Consider the following 24259-nt stretch of genomic DNA (forward strand, 5'->3'; position numbering starts at 1 on the left):
TCTATGGTTTTATTTGCCGTTGCAAAGTATGCTTTGTAAACTTTGTAATGTAAATTAAACCTTAACATAACGGCGTAAGAAAAAAATATCTATGAAGTTAATTTTCATATTCGCATTTAGTAAAGTTGTGGCGTGAGCGTTTTTGTCTATTGCTATAAGTCTGGTCTGTCTGTCATATAATTGTCAAGTTATTGTCAAAAAAATCACGCTTGAGTCAGTGCGAATTGTGGGAAATGTTTCGCAAAAATAAGCGAATCGTAGAAACGTGTGTGTTTACGTGTTATTTTCTATAGTCCGCCTCTTTTTGATAAACAATACAATGAGTAAAACAAATCCTTTAGTCGGATTGATTGGGTACGGAGACTCGGATGAAAGTGATGATGATGTGCCTTCAAGAGCTGCTGAGAAGACATTTAGGGCCCAGCCTCCAGAGCCTAGCGCAGCGGGACATGAACTCAACGCAGGGGTACACCCTGCACCTATACCTCATTGTGGTAAGTGGCAGTAACATCGTACATAGCTTGTTCTTTATACAAAGAACGTGTTTTGTTGTGTAAAAACTGTATGGTCAGAGCACGCTAACATAGCTTTTCATACCAAGGGCTGCGTCAGGTATGGAGCTTATATTACCAAGTCTGTGCAAAGTTAGCATGGTCAGAGTCTAGATATCATAATATGTTGCAATATTCTAAGTAAATTGTGAGTTGTATGAAAAACAATATTACCTAAGCATTGCTCTTAAACTTCTTAAAGGAGTGTATGTTAGCAATTTACTGACAAAAGCTCGTTTGCTACTGTTGTACCTACTATTCAATAACAATAAACCTGTAAAGTATCTAGAATTTGGTTTGCTAATGATGTTGGAAAAATTCTGCTTTAATACCCGTGTGAAGCCAGGGCGGGTCATTAGCTAATAAGCTAAAGGTACTGGTGCTCGACGGGGTACCAGTACATGTCAAAGTGATTGTCAATAGAGGTGACAGCAGGGTGCCATCTATTGGACATTAGCATGTCGAGCACTAGTATGTTTACCTTACTAGAGTTGTTTACTTTCACAATATTCATATTCAATTCATATGTGAAAAAGTACCTAAACAGTTTTTGTATAAAACAATTGTGTATAAAATATATTTAATGAATAAGACAAAATCGTATTGGTAATTTTTTTACAAAAATGGTATATTTCGTATTTTCACAAAAATGTTAAAATATTTTAACAGCGTGGTCAGCATGTTATGATGAGAGCAGCGGCTTCACCTACTACTGGAACCAGCACACTAATGCGGTCACCTGGGAGGCGCCGCAGGAATACTTGATGGCATTGAAGTTGGCACAACATCAGTTGCATGCTTCAGGTAACAATTCTTCTATAAAGTTGTATAAAATTTTATTTTTAAAATCAGTCAGATACATTTACATCAATTTAGTGGATCACACTAGGCTAAGTTAAGAGTGATTTTTACATAAATTTTTACCTATAATAAATAATAATAAATTCATTTATTTTGAGTAAGTTACACTCATATTTTGGTTAGTAAAAATAATTCTAAATTATGTATTAGTACTTAAACCTAGGAATATCTATATCTATAAACTACATATTTTTCTTATCAGCAGAGTACGGCACATGTAGCCGACTGCAGCATAGTGAATAGGGGGCCTATAGGACAAATTTATATACTTTGCATTTGCCTACATAGCTAAAACAGAATGCTATTTTTAGTTTTGTCTTTCTTTTTTCAATATTCGTAAAAAAGTAGCACTTTTGGGTCTTTTGGTCAAGTGATAAAGTGAATGCCTTGGAAACTATTGTGCAAACCAGGGATGTAACGGATGTGGTTTTATCGGAACCGAAAGCGGAACCAGATGTTTTAAATTTAGTTTATCGGAACCAGAAACGGAATCGGAACCGAAAACGGAACCGGAACCAGAACCGGAGCCTGAGTCAGTACTATCAGTAGGTATACATTACACAACACATACGAATAGGTACTTTAAATTCAAAAACACGGATAAACCAGAACATCTAATTACTGCAGCACGTGGCAAACGGGGCTATGAGCGAATGACTGGTATAAACCTGTTTGTTTTTGATGTACATCGCTCATGTCCCGCTGCCGCGCTAAGCATTGACATCCGATATACTTCCGTTTCAAAAGTAACAGAACCGGAACAGAAACGGATGTGTAATACCAAACGGAAGTTCCGACTTAACGGAAACGGAGCTCCGTAACATCCCTGGTGCAAACCCTAGCTTGAACCAACAAGTTTTCGTTTCCCGAGAGTTAAGTATCAAGGAAATTTTTCAGCAATTACTGTTCAGTAAAGAAAACATTAACAGTAAATATACCTGCTAACATTTGGAAAGAAATTCAAAGGTGACAATGATTATGACAGAAAAAAAGACTTGAGTTTCCATTTAAGTATACACATTTATTGGTGCTAAGTGCTAATCTATTCCAGGTTCAGCAGAAGTATCAGCGGAAGAGTGGCAGCTGTACCAGCAGACCCTGGCCGAGAAGCAGACGCAGGCCAAAAGCAAGAAGCCAGATCAAGCCAAGCCAAAGACTGTCGTCAAGAATGGTGCCAAGCGGAAACCGGGCAGTGATGATGAGCAGGAGTAAGACAGTTTTGCTTTTTTAATTTGATTAAAGTACAGTCAGCATCAAATAGATATACACTTCATTTTTATATGCGTCCTCATTGTTCAGTCGCACTCAAGTGCGAAGAATAACTTTATTCTTATTTTTAGGGTTCCGTGCGTCTGTCTGTCTGTCCGATTATTCCCCCCTTTATCTCCGAAACTAGTGCGTCTAAAATAAAAATAAATACACAAAATAGTTATTTACCTATGGATGACAGGAAAACCTATTAGAATTGTGCAATCAAGCGTGAGTCGGACTTAGCGTACGGAACCCTTGGAACGCGAGTCCGACTCGCACTTGGCCGGTATTTTTCAGTTTAAAACTAAATAATTAATAGATTTATTTACATTCTTATTCACAATACATTTTTATTTCCTTTACAGAACAATAGAACTAATAACATCCTACCACAACTCTGACTCGGAATCCAACGATGAAGACACCCCAGCCAAGGCGCCCACGCCTATAGCCAAACCAGCCACGCCTGTAGCCAAGCCAGCCACGCCTGTAGCCAAGCCAGCCAAGCCAACAGCCCCCAAGAACCCGCACAAGAAACAGAAGACCAAGCCCGTTGAGTACGGACCGAGCTTGCCTAGCAACCAGAACTATACTGTGCCGATTGGGCCGGAGCTGCCCCCAGGAATGGTGGTTGAACCGGTGCTGGATGATAAGGTAATGTTATTGTGGATTTAGAAGTAGGGCAAGTATAGGACATTTGAATATGTACTTTGCTCTGACGTAGTCAGAATGGAAAAGAATCGCTCCTTCTGCACTACCGACCTTCTGTAAGTGGTGTAAGTATGTATACAAAGGCAAGATACATTGCTATGAAGATATTTCTCCTTTCACTCTTGCACTGCTTTTTCCAACAAAGCAAAAATCACAAGCAAAATGTGTAAAAAAAACTTTAATAACGACGAACATAAGCATAATGTCTGTTTGGATTGGGGATTCGACAGAACTTTTATACTTGACTATGTGGTAGCAAAATTTGGGTCACTTTTTGTCCTTAAAAATGTAATTTCTTGAATTAAACTAGATACAAAACACCAATGATGAAAAAGAAAACTGAAATTGCTAAAAAATAACAACTTTATATCATTGAACACCTATGTATTAAATTTTTTCATTGTATCATTACTATAATAAGTACTGTAGTAGTAGTAGGAACTCCTCCAAGTTCCTCAACATTTCCCCTCGTGTTGTCAAGGTAATTTAACTCTACTTTGGGGTTTTCAATGAAATGAGTATGTTATAAGCACTATGATGGTTAAAGTTTTCAATCTGAGGTGTTAGGGGTCTGTGATGAGGTGCCCGTTAGAGTCTCCAAGTGTATGCACTGTTGAGATTCACGAGCTGCTGAGAACATTTTCTGTATCTAGATTATCTAGAGATCTATCTAGTTATTATAACTATGGGGTTTATAAAACTAAATTCCAAAGAAAGATCAGCAAAGATTTTTGTTGTTGTATGTAAATTCCTTGAAAGTACACCAATAAGGTTTCTTAATAATATTTTCTTTTTCAATTGTTTTAGACACAAGCAAAGACACCGCCTTTAGTAGAAAATGATGATAGCTTAGAGGAAAAAACATTATTTATGAGATTAAAGGAAAAAGCCAAATTACTAGAAAAACTTGGTGGAGAAATACCAACAGAATTGCAGAAAATGATTAAAGATGATACAAAAGTCGCATCTCCTAAATTTGTGGATGAAACTAGCAGAGACAGCAAAATTGACAATATTGATGATTTGTTAGATGAGATTGAAAAGAAAGAGTTGCCAAAAGTTAAGTCTAAGAAGACCGATCTGTTTGGTGAAGATTCCAATAGTGGTAAAAATACGCCTGTAGGTACTCCTCCTAGAGAAGTGAAACCACTATTCCCAAGTAGCAAAGCTATAGAAGAAACACCACCACTACCACCAGTTCCTGCTGCTACTGTATTTGAAAATGGTGTAGAAAAACCAGAAGTACCAGAAAAGAAAGTTAACCTATACTTGGCAGACACAGTGGTAAAAGAAAACCGCAAAAAGCTAAGAATTGATAATTCAATCCTTCCCGAGAGAAAGAAAACCGAAGTCCCAGCTTATACAACAAAATATTCACAATATATAGAAGGGTTCTCAAGCGAGAGAACAGGATTAGGTTTTAAAGAAGATGGCATTGAGAGTCCAAAAGTGGCGACTGTTAGTTACGGTAACGGTTTGTCGTTTACTAAAGGGGAAGTTCTGAATGAAGATACGCGGGATGAAGATTTGGATGCGATGTCTGATTTGGTGGAAGCCAAGTTGAAGTTTCTGAACGAGGTGCAGCCGTGTCAGGTGCCTCCCGTGCAGGAGATGTTGATACAATGGCAGGTCAGTAGCTTTTATTTCAATTTAGTGTTTGTGAAAAAACTGCTCTTTGGCGTATCTTATTTTCCTGATAAAACTAGATTTTATTTTGTGCTTAGTGCACGTAACCACGTTTGTCTATAATGAATTCTATTCGTAAATTCAAATGGTCACGAATTCATACCAAATTCATGCCGTCTATGTTAATTGTGTTGTTTATTTGATTCTGTCGAAATTATGCATATGAGAAGGAGGTCCCATAATAGGGCCCTGTGGTACTCTGAGCTGTATATTTATTATTTTAGTTTCGTTGGGGTCATTAAGATTTAGTTTGATTTGAATTTACAAAAGTGTTTAAATAACCTAACAGACGTATAAACATGATTCAGTTCAGGGCTAAAATCATTCAATTGCACTTCGTCCTAGCTCGAGTCATGCTTTACACAATAAAATGCTTTGGAGAGATTGACAAAATAATCTTTAGTAGACTCAAATTATGTAAAGGTAATTTCTATCAAATGACGTATTTTCTTCGATTAACACGGGCTTCCGACACGTCGAAAGGGATAGGCCCAAGCGATATCTTGACATTCAAATCATTCTGCCATTTTTCGCGGGGGGGAACGTGCACACAGTCGCACTTCTCACACACTTACGTACAAAATCCAATCTGTAATGACGACACAAATACATAGAAAATGACACCCTACACAGACAAATCTTGCACACCTCGATCTGTTTTTGTGTACGGACGAATTACAAGTGTCACAACACGCACACTAACACATTTCCGTCAAAGAATTTTATTGTTTTCTGAGAGATGAGAAGTCGGATTTGTCGCTCGACCGATCCGCAATTTGTACTGGGCGAGCAAAATCGATAAATCCAGCAATTACATGAGACTAAAATATAATAATTGTGTTTAAATGTAATTAAACGTATGACATGTAAAAAAAATATTACATGTGAAATGTAACACCTTCTTTTTGTAAATTTGACGTCCCCGACCTCTTTATACAACAAAAAACCGAGCAATTAGGCATTTTTTCTGCTGCCGTGTTCACTCGCGCGTCTAGACTCGGTCTAGTTAAAAATCCGAGCGCAACTAGTTTTATTACCCGCGCTAGATCAGTTGATCTTGTACCTAGGCAGAGGGGAAACAGTGCGAATGCCGCATCCCTTCCGTGTTGATCGAAGCGTATTTCACACGTGTGTGATAATTTATCATTGTAAATGTCGTTACGGGTGGTTTGTGTGGTATGTAGACGCTGGTGTCGGCGTTTCGCGGCGGCGCGCTGTCGGCGCCGTACTGGCGGCGCTGGGTGCGCGCCGGCGCGCGCGCGCTGCGCCGCCTCGAGCAGCGCGCCGCGCCGCCCGGCTGGACCGCCAGCTTCCAGAGGTACGATATCTCCCGAGGACTATACAGGTGCTGCGCCGGACTTACACTGGCTCGATAGTGCGAGTTGAGTCGGAATACTCGAGGGTTCAGGCACAAAATAGATACAGTATAGTTTCAGTATTCAGTATATTCAGTATATTTATTGCATCTTCATGTTGTTTTTACAAGGTGTTAAGGTATTTCATTTCTGGATCAAACATGAACCCTGTTAGGGCATAGCAATCTTATAACTATATCTTATATCTAATAATTTACATGATACTACTATTCTTGAATAAAAAAAAAAAAAAAATTAACATATAACATTAAAATTTGGTGCAAATAATATTAATTTGATTAAAAGTTTAATAAGTAATTACAAAAATGTATAAATATAAAAGTCTAATTGTGAAATATGCGTCAAAATATTGACTTACAATATTTAATATAGTTCATGAAAAACATTCAAATTAATTAGAATTATACATTTAGATTATAGTTTGTAGCAGGGATGTTGCGAACATCCGCATCCGCAACCGCGGAACTTCCGCATTATTTTCAACATCCGCATCTGCATCCGCATCCGCATAAAATCGATGCGGAGCTTATGCGGATGCGGATGTCGAACAAGTCGGTAAAGGAACGTCTTAGCGGCGGCGTAAGTGTTAGGTAATTTCGTCATTACCTATAACGAAATCGTCTCGATCCAGAAAAGTCGGCGAAGTTACTGTTTATTAAATATAACGCACCTATATCCTTGCTCAAATACTAAACAATTTTTTTTTAATAAAAAAATACAAAAAATGTAATATTTGACGTTTTCTAAGTACCTAATCTTGACATCCGCATCCGCATCCGCGGATGTGAGTCTTTAAATGTCCGCATCCGCATCCGCATCCACGGATGTCAAAAAATCTGCATCCGCAACATCCCTGGTTTGTAGCTTTCTAATAGACCCCGAAGGCTAATCCTATTGTCTATTGTTAACTAAAACCGCTCGTGCCACGTGCCACAACCGCCTGCATAAAAAATCGGTACTTCGGTTACTGAGTGCCGGCGAGTCGAACGCTACGGAACCAGTCTAAAATGTGTCATCAAGATGCGTAACGAAGGCGCGTTATCGGAGAGCGCACCTACACTGGTTTTTTGAGCGTTGGACTAGCCCGCGCTCGGGTGCCAAATAGAATATTAGGACCCTTTTTTGCAGGTAAGTAGCACGTGCGGTTTTACTGAACGATAGACAATAGGATAAGCCTTCGGGCTCTACTAGAAAGCTACAAATTATACAGAAGTCAATCACATGTATGTACTTCACTTTTCATACCTACGCTCGGCGGTCGCGCTAGGGTTGTCAACTATGATTTATGCACAAAAAACTATCGTGGTAGTGGCACTCGTATCTAGTAGTGGCCGGGGCGGGGTGCTTACCTACCTACCTAACTGTTCTGTTTAACGTTAAAACGAACCTTCGAAATACAAGCAGATACCTACTTACCTCTCTGAAACCACTGGTAGCTTAAAAAACGACAATTCACCGTTTAATGTTGAATTTAAACAACCGTCCACTGAACAGTTGTAATAACTTTTTTTTTTGTTTCTCCATTATTGCACAAAAAAGTTGACAGACGCGTGTCTCAAGCGGTTGACACTCGCGCTCGCACTGGTCCCAACCGGTCCGAGATATCGTGTCCGTGAGCAGTGTCTATGTGTGCGTTGCTCGAGCGCACTTGTATGTAGATTGATTTCTGTACTGTATCTATTTTGTGCTTATAGTGCGAGACAGATTTACATGTTGGCATGTCACGTTGGATAAACGCAACATACTTATATGTATTTTAAATCACAATTTAATATGAGCAGTTCTTAGACAGAAAGAAAGTTTATTGACATACAGTTATTGAAAAGTGAGTGCCTCAATTACGACACATTCGTGTTACACTTTTTTGGATTACAGTAGATAACATTTATTTTTGTATTTATTTATATGAATGACATAATACTATTTTTCCATGCTTATCTACATCAAATATAGCAATAATTTAGTCGAGCACTCGTCTGCCAAAAATTCTAAAATCAAAATTTTAATCGACAAATCAGTTGAGACACCTAACCAGCACCTAATATAATGTAGTTGTGTACCTACTTATTTAGTGAATTGCATTAGTCTATTATACCAGAGACACAAACCAACTACCTACTCAAGTTTATTGCCCATATCATTTGACAGCTATGAGCCACCATTGTCTGTCTTGTAACTATTTAAGTTGAGTTTACATAATCCTAAAAACTTGATTTGTAACTACAAAATATCCCAATTATAACACCTTCCCTACACAGTTTAAAGACAGCGTGATAGCCAAGTTCTCAATTATAATTATTTGTGTAAAACTGTCTTGCGTTGTAAGCGTGCAGTAAAATCAAAGTGACGAACTATTGGTGATAATCGAAAACTTTAGTGTTCGCCGTGAATAAAATTGCGCTGTGCGTTGCATTTGACAGATTTTTGTTTAGTGAAACAACGTTATTAAATACAACGCACAACGCAATCACTACTGTTTTTTTTACAGCGAGTACTTAACTTGTGTGGGTTTATAAGATTGATGCGATGAAGACTAGCATTTTTTAAATTACTTATATTTTTTCTTTTAATCCTAATTGTTTTTATTATATTTTATTCGTTGGAAAACAACTAGGACCTTTTGAATACCTAGGTAATCCTAGGTATAAAACGATAATTCGTTTTTGTAAATAACACGTACGAAAGCGATAGCTATTATAATAGGGATGTTGACAATTTTTTGGAACTGGTTTCATTTTGTCACGTAATAATTACCGAAAAAAATATTAAAATAAATTCTTTATATGGCAATTTTTTTTCCTATCAAATAAGCTGTCAGTTTCAAGCTGTCATTTAATTTCATAGTAATTTTATTGCCAGGTGTTAATTTTTTTAAAGCCTTAACACACTACCGCATAGGACAGCGACCTTCTTTCTCGCTCTAACTTATAGCTGCGTCCTTAACGCACCACCTTACACACTATCGATTCGTGCGCCGCACCGCACCAAGATCGCGTTTCGGTACGATAATCTGTAGACACTTAGGCAGGTTTTATAACTTGTCTTTGGTGATTCCACTGTGATTACGTCACGCGCTCCGATTGGCGTTTGCAGTCACGTGATACTGAGCATTTTTTTTAAATAATTTATAATAATAATACTTTTGATTATTTTTAATTAATTTATTACGCATTTACACTTGCAAAATATGATTTTCCGCGTTCTAATATTCCCTGCTATGGTAAAAACATAACATGTTATATATTCGCGATTCATGTCAACATCCCTATTGGGTATATAATTTCAGAAAACTGTATATGTCCTACACAAAATTTGAATTTACAATGGTAAAACGCCGATATTTTGTAAAGCCACATAGCGTTATATTCTCTAATACAGCGAAACATACAGAAACAAATATTTTTCCAGCAAAATCTTTATTCAATTTCAATTTACATATCGCGAAATGCAACGCGCAGCGCATACTTATTCGTCCAAAAAAATATTGGGTGCCACTATACAAGTTCTTAATTGGGACCGTAATGTTGGTGTACACTTACTACGAGATTGTTAGTTCTTCTAGCGTGTATTTCATTTGTATACATGTTTTTATTGTAATTCGCCTTTATGTAATATTTTACACCGATTGATCAAAGTGTTGATTCTCTATACGTATGAACACGACGTACTTTGCTTATGCTTACATCAGTGCATATTAAACATATTATGTATACATGAAAGTAAAGGTATAATGCTTAAGTAAAACAAATTATTTGTTTATAACTTTCCAAGTATAAAAGTTATATTTCGAAACATATTAAATTGTATATAGTTTTTTTTTATTTCCTCTTAACAATCTGTGATCAATGTCTGTGATAACTTGTTAATAAAATGCTTAATTAAATTCAAAGCGTTTATTTTAAAGTAACCCTAAAATTAGGAATTTATTGTTTATATTTTAGGTAATTTAAATTACTTTACATTATTATATTATAATATAACATCTTGGGCCCATTTCATAAAGCTTTGCAAAAACAAGTAGATTAATTAAATACTATAAATTAAAAGCTTTGACACTGGCACATGTAACTTTTGTAAAGTTTGGTGACATAGGGCATTTGTCATATACATATTATGTTGTAACATAATCTAACAATAACATTAAATAAAAAAAGAAGTGACCTGAAGACAGAAGTCTATGAAAACTCAAGACAGGACGAGTCAAGACTTCGCGCCGAGGATTCGGGTGAGAAAAATGACGTAACTTACTAATTTGTATTTTCAAGATAATGCACTTTGATCTATTTCAGAAGCTGACAGCTTGGCTAGCCACCTTGGCATCTGCCTGGGTCATCACAATCGTATACGGGCGCCTTCGATATTTCAACTTTTAACGGAGAATCCTTAAATGGAATAACTTGTGAATCTACTTTTAGAAATATCTTGACTAGATATTTAGTTGGGTTTAACATTTTATCTAGCAATAACCCGTATTATGTAGGAAACCAAGTCAAGTGCATTATTGAATAAAAATACTATTAGTTTATACAAAGAAACAAGAAACTTTGAAACATAACCTAAAAACTGTAAGTCTAAAGCTGTTCCATTTAAGTTCGATTCCCGATTAAAGTTTTATAACTAAGGCACCCTAAATGAATCGCCAACATCTTCAAAGGACCGGAAACGACACTATGTCGTGAATTGTAGCAGAATATTTTCTGAAATCACGACATAGTATCGCGAGTTGCGAATTAGGAAATAAGCAAAGGATCAAGGGATTAAGTATACGGTTTTCTTTTGACTGAGTTGCTTAATTTTAAGTGTTGCCTGTAGTCTTTGGGAATTTAAAGTGCGGAGTGTCGGTTTATCTGAAATAATATGTAATCAAGATATTAAACTAATTTGATCATTCAGAAAACCAATTTACAATACGAATTTTAGAATTAATAAAAATATTAAATTGTAAAACGTATAAAACAGGAACTACCTACATATATATTACCTAATTAACAATGAAATGACTGACTGCAGTTTTTCACCAATATACTTTTTGGTATACCAAAGACATTTATTTGTTTAACTAGTATAATTTAAATTTTAGTCTCAATATAATGTAATTATTGCATTATGAATTGCACTATCAAATTGAATCAACCGAATACGCGAAAAATCTCAAACGACTTTAAATTCCTACCGACTACCGGCTCCTACCCGCCCCCACTACCTTTACTTGTACGTCCGTCATTTGCAGGTCCGAGGGGCGCTACCGCTACCGCCGCGAGGCCGACGGCTTCACGCAGTGGGAGTACCCGGCAGCAGAGACCATGGACATGGAGATATGCACCACACCACCTCCCGAGGAGCCTAAGGTTAGTTTAATTGAGCAGTCTTCACAATTCTACAGCCATTGTGTCTATTATCTTAGCCTCATTAGTCTGTCTTAAGGTGTGTGCGAGGCCAAAGTCACAGGATTAGCTAGCGTAGCGAGGCCGATGGATTTATGCGGTGGGACTACCTGGCCGCTGAGATCATTGGTTTAGGAATATGCTCCACACTATTCTCTGAGGAATTTAAGGTAAATGTGAGGCCGAAGACTCATAAGACTACCGCCGCGAGGCCGAGAACTTCACGTACTGGGACTATCTGGCTGTCGAGACCACTTATGTGGAGACATGCACCACACTACTCCCCGAGGAGTCTAGGTAATTGAGAGGCCGAAGGCTTACAAAACTATCGTCACAGGGCCGACAGCTTCACGTAGGGGGAGTACCCGGCGGCTGAAACTATGGGTATGGAGATTGCACCACACCACCCCCTGAGGAATCTAACGTAAATGCTAGGCCGAGGGCTCGGGAGGCCGAAGCTTCACGCAATGGTATCCGGGAACTGGAGCCAGAGCGACCTTAGAAATCTAAGGCAGGTAGTCCGTTTTACTGGTCATTCCCTGGAAGTCTTAAGTGTGAGGCCTGAGTGGACGCTCGAAGCGGAGCGTTCGGCGGGGCGTGCAGCGTGGCGTCGAGCTCCCAAGTGATGTGAGCAGCGTGCACTAAGGCCGCTCCTATACGCTTGCATTTGTCTAACATGCACGCCGCACGCGCCGCCCCGCTGCACGCACAACTCGAGCGTCCACTCAGGCCTTACACTGATATCTTTAATCCACATTTTCTCCAATATGCTCGGAAATGTTCACTTTATTGTAGCAAAAATAGAACGGGAAGTTCTTCCTTATTGTCAAACTCAAATTAAAAAAAATCAGACTATCGCTGTCCTGTTCTAGCGGACGGGAAGTAAAAAAACAATACAGTAATAACTTATTACTGTAGTGTTTTTTACTTTTTAAAAATAAAAAACACAATCAGCCAATTATTGTAGCCGCCGGCCGCGTCTACACGACCCGATCAGCTATCATTTCAAGCTATAGGATAGAGTGAGATAGTATGATAAACGATCTCACATGTCTCGTTCTAACAAGACCGTCGTGCTCGTGTATGATCGTGCGAATACTGTTTAATAAAATCAAAGATTTTTTTTTTAAGGATCTCATCCGTGTTCATAATTTCATATAGCTTATATTGCACAATTATTATTTTGTATTGCACAATTATATTAATTGAACGAAAATTGATTGGTACTGAATGGCACAATAAGTTTGTGCCTTTAACTTTAAAAAAAATAATAACGGAGGGAGGAAATTGTTTTTGACATTTTTGACGTGAAGGTTCGATTCGAGTGATACTTGATGCTTAAATATTTATTGTTTTACTTACTTTATTTCCTCGCATGTTTGGAGAAAAGCACTATATATGCCTCGGCAGGAATAGCGATTCGTGGATTCGTCTTCTTTGTCGGACTCCGCTTCGCGTCGTCCGTCAAAATCGAAACTCATCCACGAATTGCCCTTTCCCGGCCTCTGCAGTAATGTACTATTTTCTCCTGGCAGGAGCCGGTGCAACCCCCCCTGCCGCCCGCGCCGCCCCCGGCGCCCCCCGCGCCCCCCGCCGCCCCGGCCGCCCCCGCGCGCGTGGCCACCCCGCCCCCGCCCGCCTGGCGCGACCCGCCCCCGCCCGGCACCGACGACCCGCCGCCGCCGCCGCCCCCGCTCCCGCCGGTACGTTGAACCACAAAACAGATACAGTACAGAAATCAATCACATGTATCACAAAATAGATACAGTACAGAAGTCAATCTACATACAAAGTGCGCTCGAGCAACGCACACATAGACACTGCTCACGGACACGATATCTCGGACCGGTTGGGACCAGTGCGAGCGCGAGTGTCAACCGCTTGAGACACGCGTCTGTCAACTTTTTTGTGCAATAATGGAGAAACAAAAAAAAAGTTATTATAACTGTTCAGTGGACGGTCGTTTGAATTCAACATAAAACCACAGAATAACTAATAGTACTACCGTACAGAAAATTCACTCCTTCACAAGTCAGATTTAGGTATAAAATTACACCTATATCGCCGCCTGCGAGCAAAATTGAAACTTAAAACCGCGCACGAACCGTGAATCTCCTTTGCGCGCCGCAGTTTTATGACCGAGCTGTGAGTTTCGGCACGGGGTTATCACTTGACAAGTTTTTATACGTAAAGTCTATTTTTTTATTCGGTAGACTGAAATGACATTTCATAGTATGAACATCATGTGTCATTTCATACTATGAAATGTCATTTTAGTCTACCGAATAAAAAAAATAGACTTTATACCCACTGATTTATTATTTTTAAGATAAATATGTAGGAATTACAAACGTTGATTATGTAAACATACATTTTTTATCCGGAGATAGTATGTCTGATTCTCACGGAAGTAAGTTTCGAAGCCGCTGTGTATTTTCAATTTTGCGCGAGCGCCGCGTGACACGACTATCGTGCGCGCCGAGCGGCAGCCCACTGCCATACGCCTGTCCGATGGGCGCGCCGGCCAAATGTACCTAAACTGCGGAGTGACACCCCCCTGATTTAACCCCAGAGGGGAAACTAGACCTTGTTGGGGTTAGATTCCATTTTCACGCGATGTTTACAATGATACTTGTCAGAATCCAAACCGCGAACCAAACAAAAACTACATACAACCTACAATATAATTTCTTACGCGTCGACTGCACTCACGAAGAACGTAATCAATTGACAGTATTGATATCTGTCGGAAAGCTTCCAAAATTTTAGAAATTTTCACATGGACAAATTTAGAAAACTAATCTTATTGTTTTATGGGTAGATGTCGAAATTTTATATTTCTAAAATAAAGATTTTCTTTTCGTATTCCCTGGTATATTTTCCTGAAATTCCAAAGGAAATTTCTAACTATTCCAAACTTTCCACGACTTGCACATTTATAAATGACAGAGTTTTACAAAATCAGCACACAACATATTATAATATTTAAAACTTTCGCGTTTCACAGCGAAATTTATTTTATTACCTCCATTTACCGACGTTTCGACACAGGTTTAACTGGTCGTGGTCGCGGCTAACTGATGTCCCAGCAAAATGTCAAAACAGAGATTTGTGTTTGCGCGACACAACATATTACCATAGAGAAAAAAATACATAGAGTACTCCATACATCAGTTTTAGTAGCAAAAAGACTATTAGCATCTAGCATCGAGTAGCGGAACTATCAGTACTGCTACTTGACAATAGATGTAGCACCGACCGGAAAGTCTTATCTCAATAAGACTTTCCGGTCGGTGCTACATCTATCAGAGCAGTACTGATAGTTCCGCTACTCGATGCTAGATGTAGACACTGATATTAATAGTCTGAACTGATGTATAGAGTCTTATTATATTTCTCTATGATATTACATAACACATTATCTATAACAGGAGCCAAAGAAAGAGATAGGCGATGAGCTCCTCTCGTTCTACAGCGATATCGCCGAGTTAGAGAAGTCGACCCCGCCCACCACGGGGCCCGCCTCGCCCGAGCTTCCCCCGCTGCCGAAGGAACCCGCGGAACTGAAGGAGTCTAAAGAAAAGGAAACTAAGACTTCTAAAAAGAAATCTAAGGTAAGCTTCTTCGTATTTATAGAAATAGAAATAGAAATAGAAAAACTTTATTTGGTGTAAAACATAAAACTTAACCTATAATACATCTTATTCTAATATATTTTAACACCAAAATGGATGCCACTCAGCATATGCCGATGTCTAAGATACTTAGCCATGGCGCTGGTTTTCAGGGCAACCAGGGAAAACACAATGAAAATAAAAATAAAATAAAACAAAACCAAGCTAACATGTGGGAGAAAGTGAGTTTAAACTATGAATATACAATAATACAGTACATAATCCGTGCTTTTAACAATTAGAGTAGGTTTGTACGCACTTCTTTGTGAATTTGAAATAAACTTGCAAACTAAAAACTAATAATTATACCTAATAATAACATCTCAATTCTAGCACCGTACCGTACGTCAGCTTATGTGTTGGAAGTTTGAATATCAATTAAATACTTTTTTATCTTATTTTTAAAAGTTGCTGTCGAAGTACAATTTCTTATAGGCGGTGGCAGATTATTCCAACACTTCGTGGCAGCGTATCGAAAGCTGCCACGAAAAGCAGACGTACTGTACTTTGGGCCAACAAGCCGTTGAGCGCCCCGCACTTCACGCGTAGAGTATTGTATCTTATTAAATAAATATGAGGGTTTTTTTGTATGCATGACTCCAAAAATTAACAAAGAGAAGTGTAAAGTTCGCCTGGCCGACATATTTATCAGGGAATAGTGGTATTTTTAAGTGTAAGGCCCAAGCGGAGCGTTCGGCGACGCGTGCAGCGTGGCTGTGGGCTCACGCGTGATGTGAGCAGCGTGCACTAAGGCCGCTCCTATACGCTTGCATTTGTTTAACATGCACGCCGCACGCCCCGCCCCGCTGCACGCCCAACAAGAGCGTGCACTCAGGCCTTACACTAAGTCCAACCCGCCCACAGTACCCAACTTGCCCGAACACCGCCCGCTGCCGAAGGAACCGGTCGGGACGGGACCGTAATATATAGATGGCATTTATGAACTGTTAGGCTGCTTACAGACGAGCGACAGTACGCGACACACTGTCGGCGACGGTCGCTGACGACCGCCTGCGACGGCTATCGGCGACGGTCGGTGACTGTCGGCGACGGTCGGCCACTGTCGGCGACGGTCGGTGATAGCTGTCGCGGCGTCGCTCTTGTGTCACAGCACGCAGTCTTCGATGTGTAGTTCAAGAAAGAGCACGTATTTTCTTTTTCAAAATAAGTAATGACGATTTTGATGCTGATGCATTATTGTTTAAAGAAAATACGTGCTATCTCTTGAACTACACATCGACAACTGCGTGCTGTGACACAAGAGCGACGCCGCGACAGCTATCACCGACCGTCGCCGACAGTGGCCGACCGTCGCCGACAGTCACCGACCGTCGCCGATAGCCGTCGCAGGCGGTCGTCAGCGACCGTCGCCGACAGTGTGTCGCGTACTGTCGCTCGTCTGTAAGCAGCCTTAGGGCCCGGCCACATGTCAGCGGCTACATAGTAAAGAATAAAACTTCGACTGCCAGTTGCTTGATCAGACATGGATCCGAGCTCTTTCGATCCTAATGGGGTAAATGAATGTCCCAGTTTTTTCCTATTGTGTTACCATTCCCCCATATACTTTGTATGGCGGTGACAAAAAGGAAAATGTGAAAAATGTATTGTAATTTTAGGATCCTTTTTTCTCTTATAAGGATGAAAAGGGCTCGCGATCCTGACTAGAAATAACACAAAAGTGGCAAAAATGGTCACAAGATATAAAAATGTCCAAAAATAAAAGAAAAGCTCAAAATTGCTGTTTACTTTTCAGGTGAAGATATCATCATCAATCGGGCTGAAACACAAGACGGTGTCAAACATGGTGGCCAAGTGGCAGCAGGTCGCCGACGAGATACACTCCGACTAGACCACCCACTCATACATCTACTAATACAGTGTGTAAATCCAATACGGGCGAATATTTAAACGGTGGTTAGCATAGGACCTAAAAAGTATATTTAGATAGATTTCACTTAGAAATGCATTGAAAATTTTTTTAACCATACAAAATAATTCGGCCCGCAATGTAATACACCGCACACGTTACGGGATACGAGCTTTTTAAAGTAACTGTCAACGCTTGTTGGCAGTTACTATGAAAAGCTCGTATCTCGTAATGTCATTATCATCTTGTTTCTTAATGTTTACAGTACGTACATTGCTGCTCGGTACATGTGGAAAAAATTAATCACGGGGTCATAATTAAGTGTAACTTAAAAAAACATCTTAATTAATGATAAGACGGGTAAATTCTATATCTGGTTTAATTTATTGCCCGTATTTGACTTACACACTGTATATGTCTACGGTGTTTCTACATTTAACCTTGAACCTTGTCGGAATGCACGAAGGTTGATTTTGGGCTGACGTTTTTGGCGGTCAAAGACAATGATATTATATAACCATAGATAGGTTATACTCATAGTTGAGGAGCACAAAAAATACTTCCATATTTATTTCTGTGCCTACGAAGAAATCTGTTATTTTTTATTAGTTTTCTCATTACATCCATCTTTGTCACACTCGTTGTTAAACATAAGGTCGTCTCTTTCTCTTTCGGTGTGCACGCGCGTTAGCACGTGCACATTTCTCGCTTTTCCAACCGCGTCTAAAGGAAACTTGTCCAATTTGTCACAAGTTAAGCGCTTCAATTTTGGAACGCCTATAACCTATCTTGAGTTATAAATCATTGGTCAAAGAATACAGAGTGTTTTTTCCACAGTTACCCATATTTTGTAATTAAGGTGATCAAGTTGGTCATACTGTACAACTTTTACTGTGGGACCAATCCCGAAATGTATTTCAGTTTATTAGACCAGTGCCCTGTTTATCAAAAGCTTTAACTTGTAATACAAGTGGAAGTCCCTTTTTAGGGTTCCGTAGCCAAATGGCAAAAAACGGAACCCTTATAGATTCGTCATGTCTGTCTGTCTGTCTGTCCGTCTGTCCGTCCGTATGTCACAGTCACTTTTCTCCGAAACTATAAGAACTATACTGTTGAAACGTGGTAAGTAGATGTATTCTGTGAACCGCATTATATTTTCACACAAAAATAGAAAAAAAATTTTTTTTTGGGGGTTCCCCATACTTAGAACAACTGAAACTCAAAAAATTTATTTCATCAAACCCATACATGTGGGGGTATCTATGGATAGGTCTTCAAAAATGATATTGAGGTTTCTAATATCATTTTTTTCTAAACTGAATAGTTTGCGCGAGAGACACTTCCAAAGTGGTAAAATGTGTGTGTCCCCCCCCCCTGTAACTTCTAAAATAACAGAATGATAAAACTAAAAAAATATATGATGTACAATTACCATGTAAACTTCCACCGAAAATTGGTTTGAACGAGATCTAGTAAGTAGTTTTTTTTAATACGTCATAAATCGCCTAAATACGGAACCCTTCATGGGCGAGTCCGACTCGCACTTGGCCGCTTTTGACAGATTTTGTTAGAAAGGGACTTCCGCTTGTATTACAAGTTACAAGCTTTTGAGAAACGCGCCCCTGATACTAAATCGCGAAAACAAATTGGCTAGGTATCCCTTAGAATTAGCACGTACAGACTAATTATTATGAAATAGTTTTGCGATATTAGGATGGATTGGATGGATTCTATAATAAAAGATGTTCAGTATTTCCTATATTACATTGGTCAAGTGTGACTAACGTTGGAAAAACACGATATACTATATAAGTAATTCCTTTTTTTTATAATAATATTTTTGTCAACTTTTTTGTTTAACCACTTTTACAACAGTAAAGTAAGTAAAGCGGTATAATTTTATTTTATCTCTTTAGATACATCTTCGAACAACCTAATAAGTAGTTATCTGAAGATTTAAATAATATTGTAAACATTCACACAAATTATATATGAAGCTAGATTTAAAATAAGTACCGTGAGTTTTTGTAAGACTACGAGCGCATGGCGGATGCATTTTGTACAGATATTTATGAGAATACGTAACTGTAGTTAGGTATGTAAATATTAATAAATGATCATAATGACTGAGAACTTTGTTTAATTTTTTACCCCATAATTATGTTTATTCAGACTTATTCACAAATAGTTAAAAAACAAAAATAACTGCACTCAAAAATTAATAGAACAAATTAATTATTTTTTGTTAAAATCTGTCTGTCTGTGGCACCGTAGCTCTCCAACGGACCGATTTCGATGTGGTTTGTTTACCGTGAATGCGAGTTTCCTTATGGTATAGTTCTTAGCTATATTTGATAGATATCAATCCAGTATTTGAAGAATCCAAAATAAACCACCAAATAAATAAGAAACATAATTTGTAAAATATTTTAATTGTAATAGGCACATTTTATACACAAGTTTTATAATTATGAAACTTTACAAAACAATCTATAAATAAATCTAAAGCTGACTTCGTCCATATTTGTCATGACTGTACATATATACTATACTTAACAGTTATAGGTCTTGAGTGGGTTTTACAGTTATTAAATATAATTACTACAAAACATACACAAAATATTACTAAAACGCGCAAAAATGCCCAAAATAAAGCAACAATAGTTATTTGTACAACAAGAGATCAAAGTTTGATATTTCTTCGAGTGCTTATTTTGAGTCCCGTGCAAGCGAAAGATTTTGAGCGTAGTAAGGGACTCAAAAGCACACGAGATGTAAATAACTTTGATCTCGTGTAGTTCACAAAACTTTTCACCTCAGCAGTGAGAACATATTAGAGAACCCGAAAAATGTATTCCTTCTTCATCACTTACCTATTCACTCATGTTTTCTTAAGATATACCAACAATTAAGTTTTCACCTCAGCAGCTCGAACAAGGGTACTTTGCTACTTAAAAACAGTGAGCAAAATCGCATTTGCTCATTTTGTCTCACTCAGTCAGCAAAATGCGATTTTGCTCACTGTTTTTAAGTAGCAAAGTACCCTTGTTCGAGCTGCTGAGGTGAAAACATAATTTTACCGCTAAAGTAGATGTTGTCGTCGTCGTAGTTTATCGTTAGAATACTAATATAAGCGCTTGACAACCTACAAATGTACCTAGGTACAAATGTGTGTCGGACAAACCCATATACTTCAGGCGGCAAGTTCCCCGTTGCAATATTTGCACTTTTACGCGTCTTAGTATTTCTTTCTATGCTATAAATAAAGCTTATCAAATAATGCATCTGAACTTTACATTTGGGTTGATCCTGTGGCTTTCCATAGAAAAGGGTCCTTAATCTTTTCGACGCCGTGTCAAACACAAAAGCTGTCACGCTGACGCCACGTCACCGAAGTGTCAAAACTGAAATTGAACTTTATGCATATGCACGTAGGTCGATGTTGCTCTGTGGTCTGTGACCGATTAATCGGTCCTACGGTGCGGATATATCGGTCATTGGCGTCCAAAAGGTTAAATGCATATGAAGCATAAGGACTTCGCCATCAGAACAGGAACTTCTCTGACGGAAAGCCAGCTATTATTATTAAGTTTTAAAAGCTATCATGACAGTTTCTTCAGTACCCGCTATAATACAGGGTGCAACAAAAAAAACTCACAAAATGCTCGTTTAAGAACTATTTTACTTCATTTGTCATTTTAAATGTTTTATTGGTTCCGACATCTAATTAAACAAAACAGCTATATATTTTGCAATCATCCAATCTCGGTAGAGTTTTTGGACCCTGCATCTGGAAAACTTAACAATGATCTATTTTACTCAAGTGCAAACACAACAAGCGAACACTGGCCCCGTAGCCAACATGCCAATCGCTAACGCTCCGTAGCGAATGAAACGCAGCTGTCACTGTCACACTAATATGGAAGAATGAAGAGACACAAAGCGATTCGATGACGAAGCGGTAGCGATCGTCACTAGGGTTGCCAACTATTTTTTGGTAGAATATAGTATTTTCCAGAATAGGGCATCAAAAATATAGTACATTTCAAAAAAATATGGTACTTTTAGATAAAATACTAAACATAAGTGTAACATACGTTTAATCGGAAATATAGTATTATAGCGTACTATATATTTTTCCAAAAGTATATAGAACAGAGAGCCAAAATATAGTACAATACTATATAATATAGTACGGTTGGCAACCCTAATCGTCACCTTGGCTAGGCCGCCTGATGCTGTTCAGACCGGCTAGCATGAATTGTGTTCACGCTTCACGCGCGCGAGTCTATACTGTATACTTGAAGTCGCGTGCGCTAGAACGCAACTCATGCTAGCCGGTCAGTAGCCGTCATGTTGCCTGTCATTCAGCACTTGCTTGCCTCGTGCTAAGTATCACTGGATTCTAGGTTTAACTATAAAGACCGTGCGTGTGGGAGAGTGCCACCTTGTGGCTTAACTCGGAAACTATAACTTGACATTGTCTTTAAAGGAAAAGTAATAGGTGCTGTCCTCTATAGTTTACGCACGCTCCCTTGCCCAATGGAAGGTATAACACCTACCTAAATGTCCTAAATCGAATGAAGAGTCACATTAACCCGCCGTTAAGCAGCTCTCATACAATCGAATTGACGTTCTCATTTTAAAACGACATGCTTAAATTACATAAAAATTGGCATTAAAGTTAAATATCTATGTCTGGTACTAGTTTTCGTAATTACAATTTCTAACAACGAAAACTAGTAACAATCATGAATATTATAATAATGTTACTTGAATGTTCATCATATTTTAGAATGTCGTTTTAAATTGACAGCATAAATTCGTATGGCGGGCTGGTGGCGGCTAGGTTCACGTGACTCTTAAACTTTACATAAATACCAGTAAACTTGTTACAGTGCTGTCTTCTATATAGTTCACGCACGCTCCCTAATGAAGCTTAAACTACATCTATGGCCATGAGAGTTATCGCTTCACCACGCACGGTTCGCAAGTCCCAGGCACCACGTACGCGGGATGGCATTGAGGGCACTTAGGGTTCTCCCCATAACTAGCCCTGCCTGGCCTAGATACCTTCACGCTGAAGGAAGTCTCTGCATTCTCATCTTCATATCCTGGATGAGGCTTGTCTAAGGGAAAGACATAGTCAGGAACGAAGTAAGAACTAATGTTATATTCTGTGTTTCTAGCAGTCACATCTACTTCTACTGGTGGTGGTCTTGTCACTGTGCTAAATGGATTGGTTTTTCCTGCGTTTCTACCTTCAGCAATCTCTGTGTCATTGTTGTCATTAGTTATATTGCCTGGTTTAGGAGGCTCTAAGTCGAAAGCTGGCACTGCCCATTTCCATTCATAATAAATAGGAGGTCCTATAGTTGATGTTGGTGGATCAGTACTGTCGTGTTTCGGAGGTTGAAGCTCTTTACTAGGCGCTAAAGGATCGAAAGACTCAGTAGGCTTAATGTTGACAGTATTAAATCTACTGCTTTCAGTCACCCCTTTACCTTGGACACCTATTCTATTAGCATTGTTCCCGCTATCCTTATTCCTTCTTGGTGTCCGATCTTCTTCTGAACTGACTTGAGCATCAGGCAATTGCTGATTCAGACTAATAATCTCCGTTTTCGTCATGGAAGTTTTGTGGGAATCGGGAGAGTTGGGATCAAAACGGTTAATGAAGTTAACGACAGGGTCCACTTTATCTTTCATTCTTACATCAAGCTCGAATTCTTCAGAGCTAGCTTCAGTAGTAGAAATAACTGGAGAATCATGGAATGTTGATCCGGTGTTGTGAGTGTTTACGTTAGGCTGGAAGGTAGGGCTTGGTCTTTGAGAGGCAGCACCAGTGATATCATCGTCATCAGGTAGATGAGTTTCCACGTTAGGTGTTGGTCTTGGTCTTTCTGCAGGACGATTTTGGATATTTGAGGGCCGTTTCGAGCTGGCTCCAGTAAATGTGTCATCTGATGTGAAACTTGTCTGGGTGTTTTGAGTGGTGGGCCGGCTTGAGGGTCTGCCGATGCCGGTAGACCAGGAGGAGGGTGGGCGGTAGTTCTGCTTGGCGCTGTCGAGGCCGTTGTTGGTGGAGATGGTATCGGGGATGCCCACGATGCTGTTGCTTGGGTGGATGGCGTACTGCAACAGACATTACACGCTTTTATTTTAATGTTAGTTGGTGTTGATTAGAACCAAGGCTCGGAAAAACGGCCGTTATTTTGAAAACATAAACATAATTTAGGATTTAGGTATGAGTCAAAAATGTTCATCATAGTCTACTGGTACTAACGGAGGTTTGTTAGTTTCGTTTCGATAGTGTATCTTTTTTTTAGTTTTGTGTCTGATTTGGTTTGGACAATCTATAGGTACAGCTGTAAAATTAGAATATTTATTTTCCTTTATTTCATGTCCTACTATTAGGTACCTACTTCAAAGCTTTAATACGAGTACGATGGGACAAAATGTCATTAACTTCCAAATGTAATCGCTTCCTAGGTATACAGGCTCTGTTTTGAAAGTTCGCAAAGCGAAAGGTCACTTGCTCTGGAAGTGTTGAAAATTAACGTTTACATTGATAATTATTGCTCACGCCCTTGATTTGGCAAAATAAAAATAAAATTTTACAACCAACGTCGTGCATGGGAAGCGTTTTTAAGCAACTTAAGAGCTTGATATAAAAGTACCTACTTATCTAACTTTATTTCATTTTTAGCGTAGGTAAGTATATAAGATTTTGAGATGGGCAGCTTCTCATATTGGCAGATCTCTCTATTTCTCTCTCAGATAGACAACATTGATTAAGGTCAATATGGATAAGACCAGGATAGAGCAAGAACTCTCGTATTTACGTATATCGTATTTAATGTAAAAATATCCAACTTTGTGGCCCAGCCCTAAATTC

At 38.9% G+C, this 24259-nt stretch overlaps 2 protein-coding genes across 3 annotated transcripts in view; one reads left to right on the forward strand and one right to left on the reverse strand.

Annotated features, from left to right (window-relative positions):
* The first annotated feature begins 203 nt into the window (after positions 1-203).
* LOC134651726 (formin-binding protein 4-like) lies at positions 204-17378 on the forward strand. The gene is made up of 10 exons (XM_063506828.1): positions 204-494; positions 1221-1355; positions 2464-2620; positions 3029-3317; positions 4182-5003; positions 6245-6378; positions 11667-11784; positions 13356-13523; positions 15252-15434; positions 17248-17378. Exons 1-10 carry the CDS (start codon positions 320-322, stop codon positions 17341-17343), a joined length of 2277 nt encoding a protein of 758 aa, XP_063362898.1. The 5' UTR covers positions 204-319; the 3' UTR covers positions 17344-17378.
* Positions 17379-22223: 4845 nt separating this feature from the next.
* The window catches only part of LOC134651352 (metabotropic glutamate receptor-like protein P), a 61263-nt gene continuing 59227 nt past the window's right edge, over positions 22224-24259 (reverse strand). For both annotated transcript variants that reach the window (XM_063506430.1, XM_063506431.1), the window contains one exon: positions 22224-23496. In XM_063506430.1, coding sequence (XP_063362500.1) covers positions 22327-23496 — 1170 coding nt within the window. In that variant the 3' untranslated portion in view covers positions 22224-22326. The remainder of the gene's footprint in view (positions 23497-24259) is intronic.

Source organism: Cydia amplana, chromosome 10 (genome assembly GCF_948474715.1).
Source record: "Cydia amplana chromosome 10, ilCydAmpl1.1, whole genome shotgun sequence".
Classification (NCBI taxonomy): domain Eukaryota; kingdom Metazoa; phylum Arthropoda; class Insecta; order Lepidoptera; family Tortricidae; genus Cydia; species Cydia amplana.

Coding starts and splice junctions, on each gene's coding strand:
- LOC134651726 (XM_063506828.1), top strand. CDS start 320: ATGAGTAAAACAAATCCTTTAGTCGGATTGATTGGGTACGGAGACTCG. Junction 2,621..3,028: donor GGCAGTGATGATGAGCAGGA/GTAAGACAGTTT, acceptor TTTCCTTTACAG/AACAATAGAACTAATAACAT. Junction 3,318..4,181: donor AACCGGTGCTGGATGATAAG/GTAATGTTATTG, acceptor CAATTGTTTTAG/ACACAAGCAAAGACACCGCC.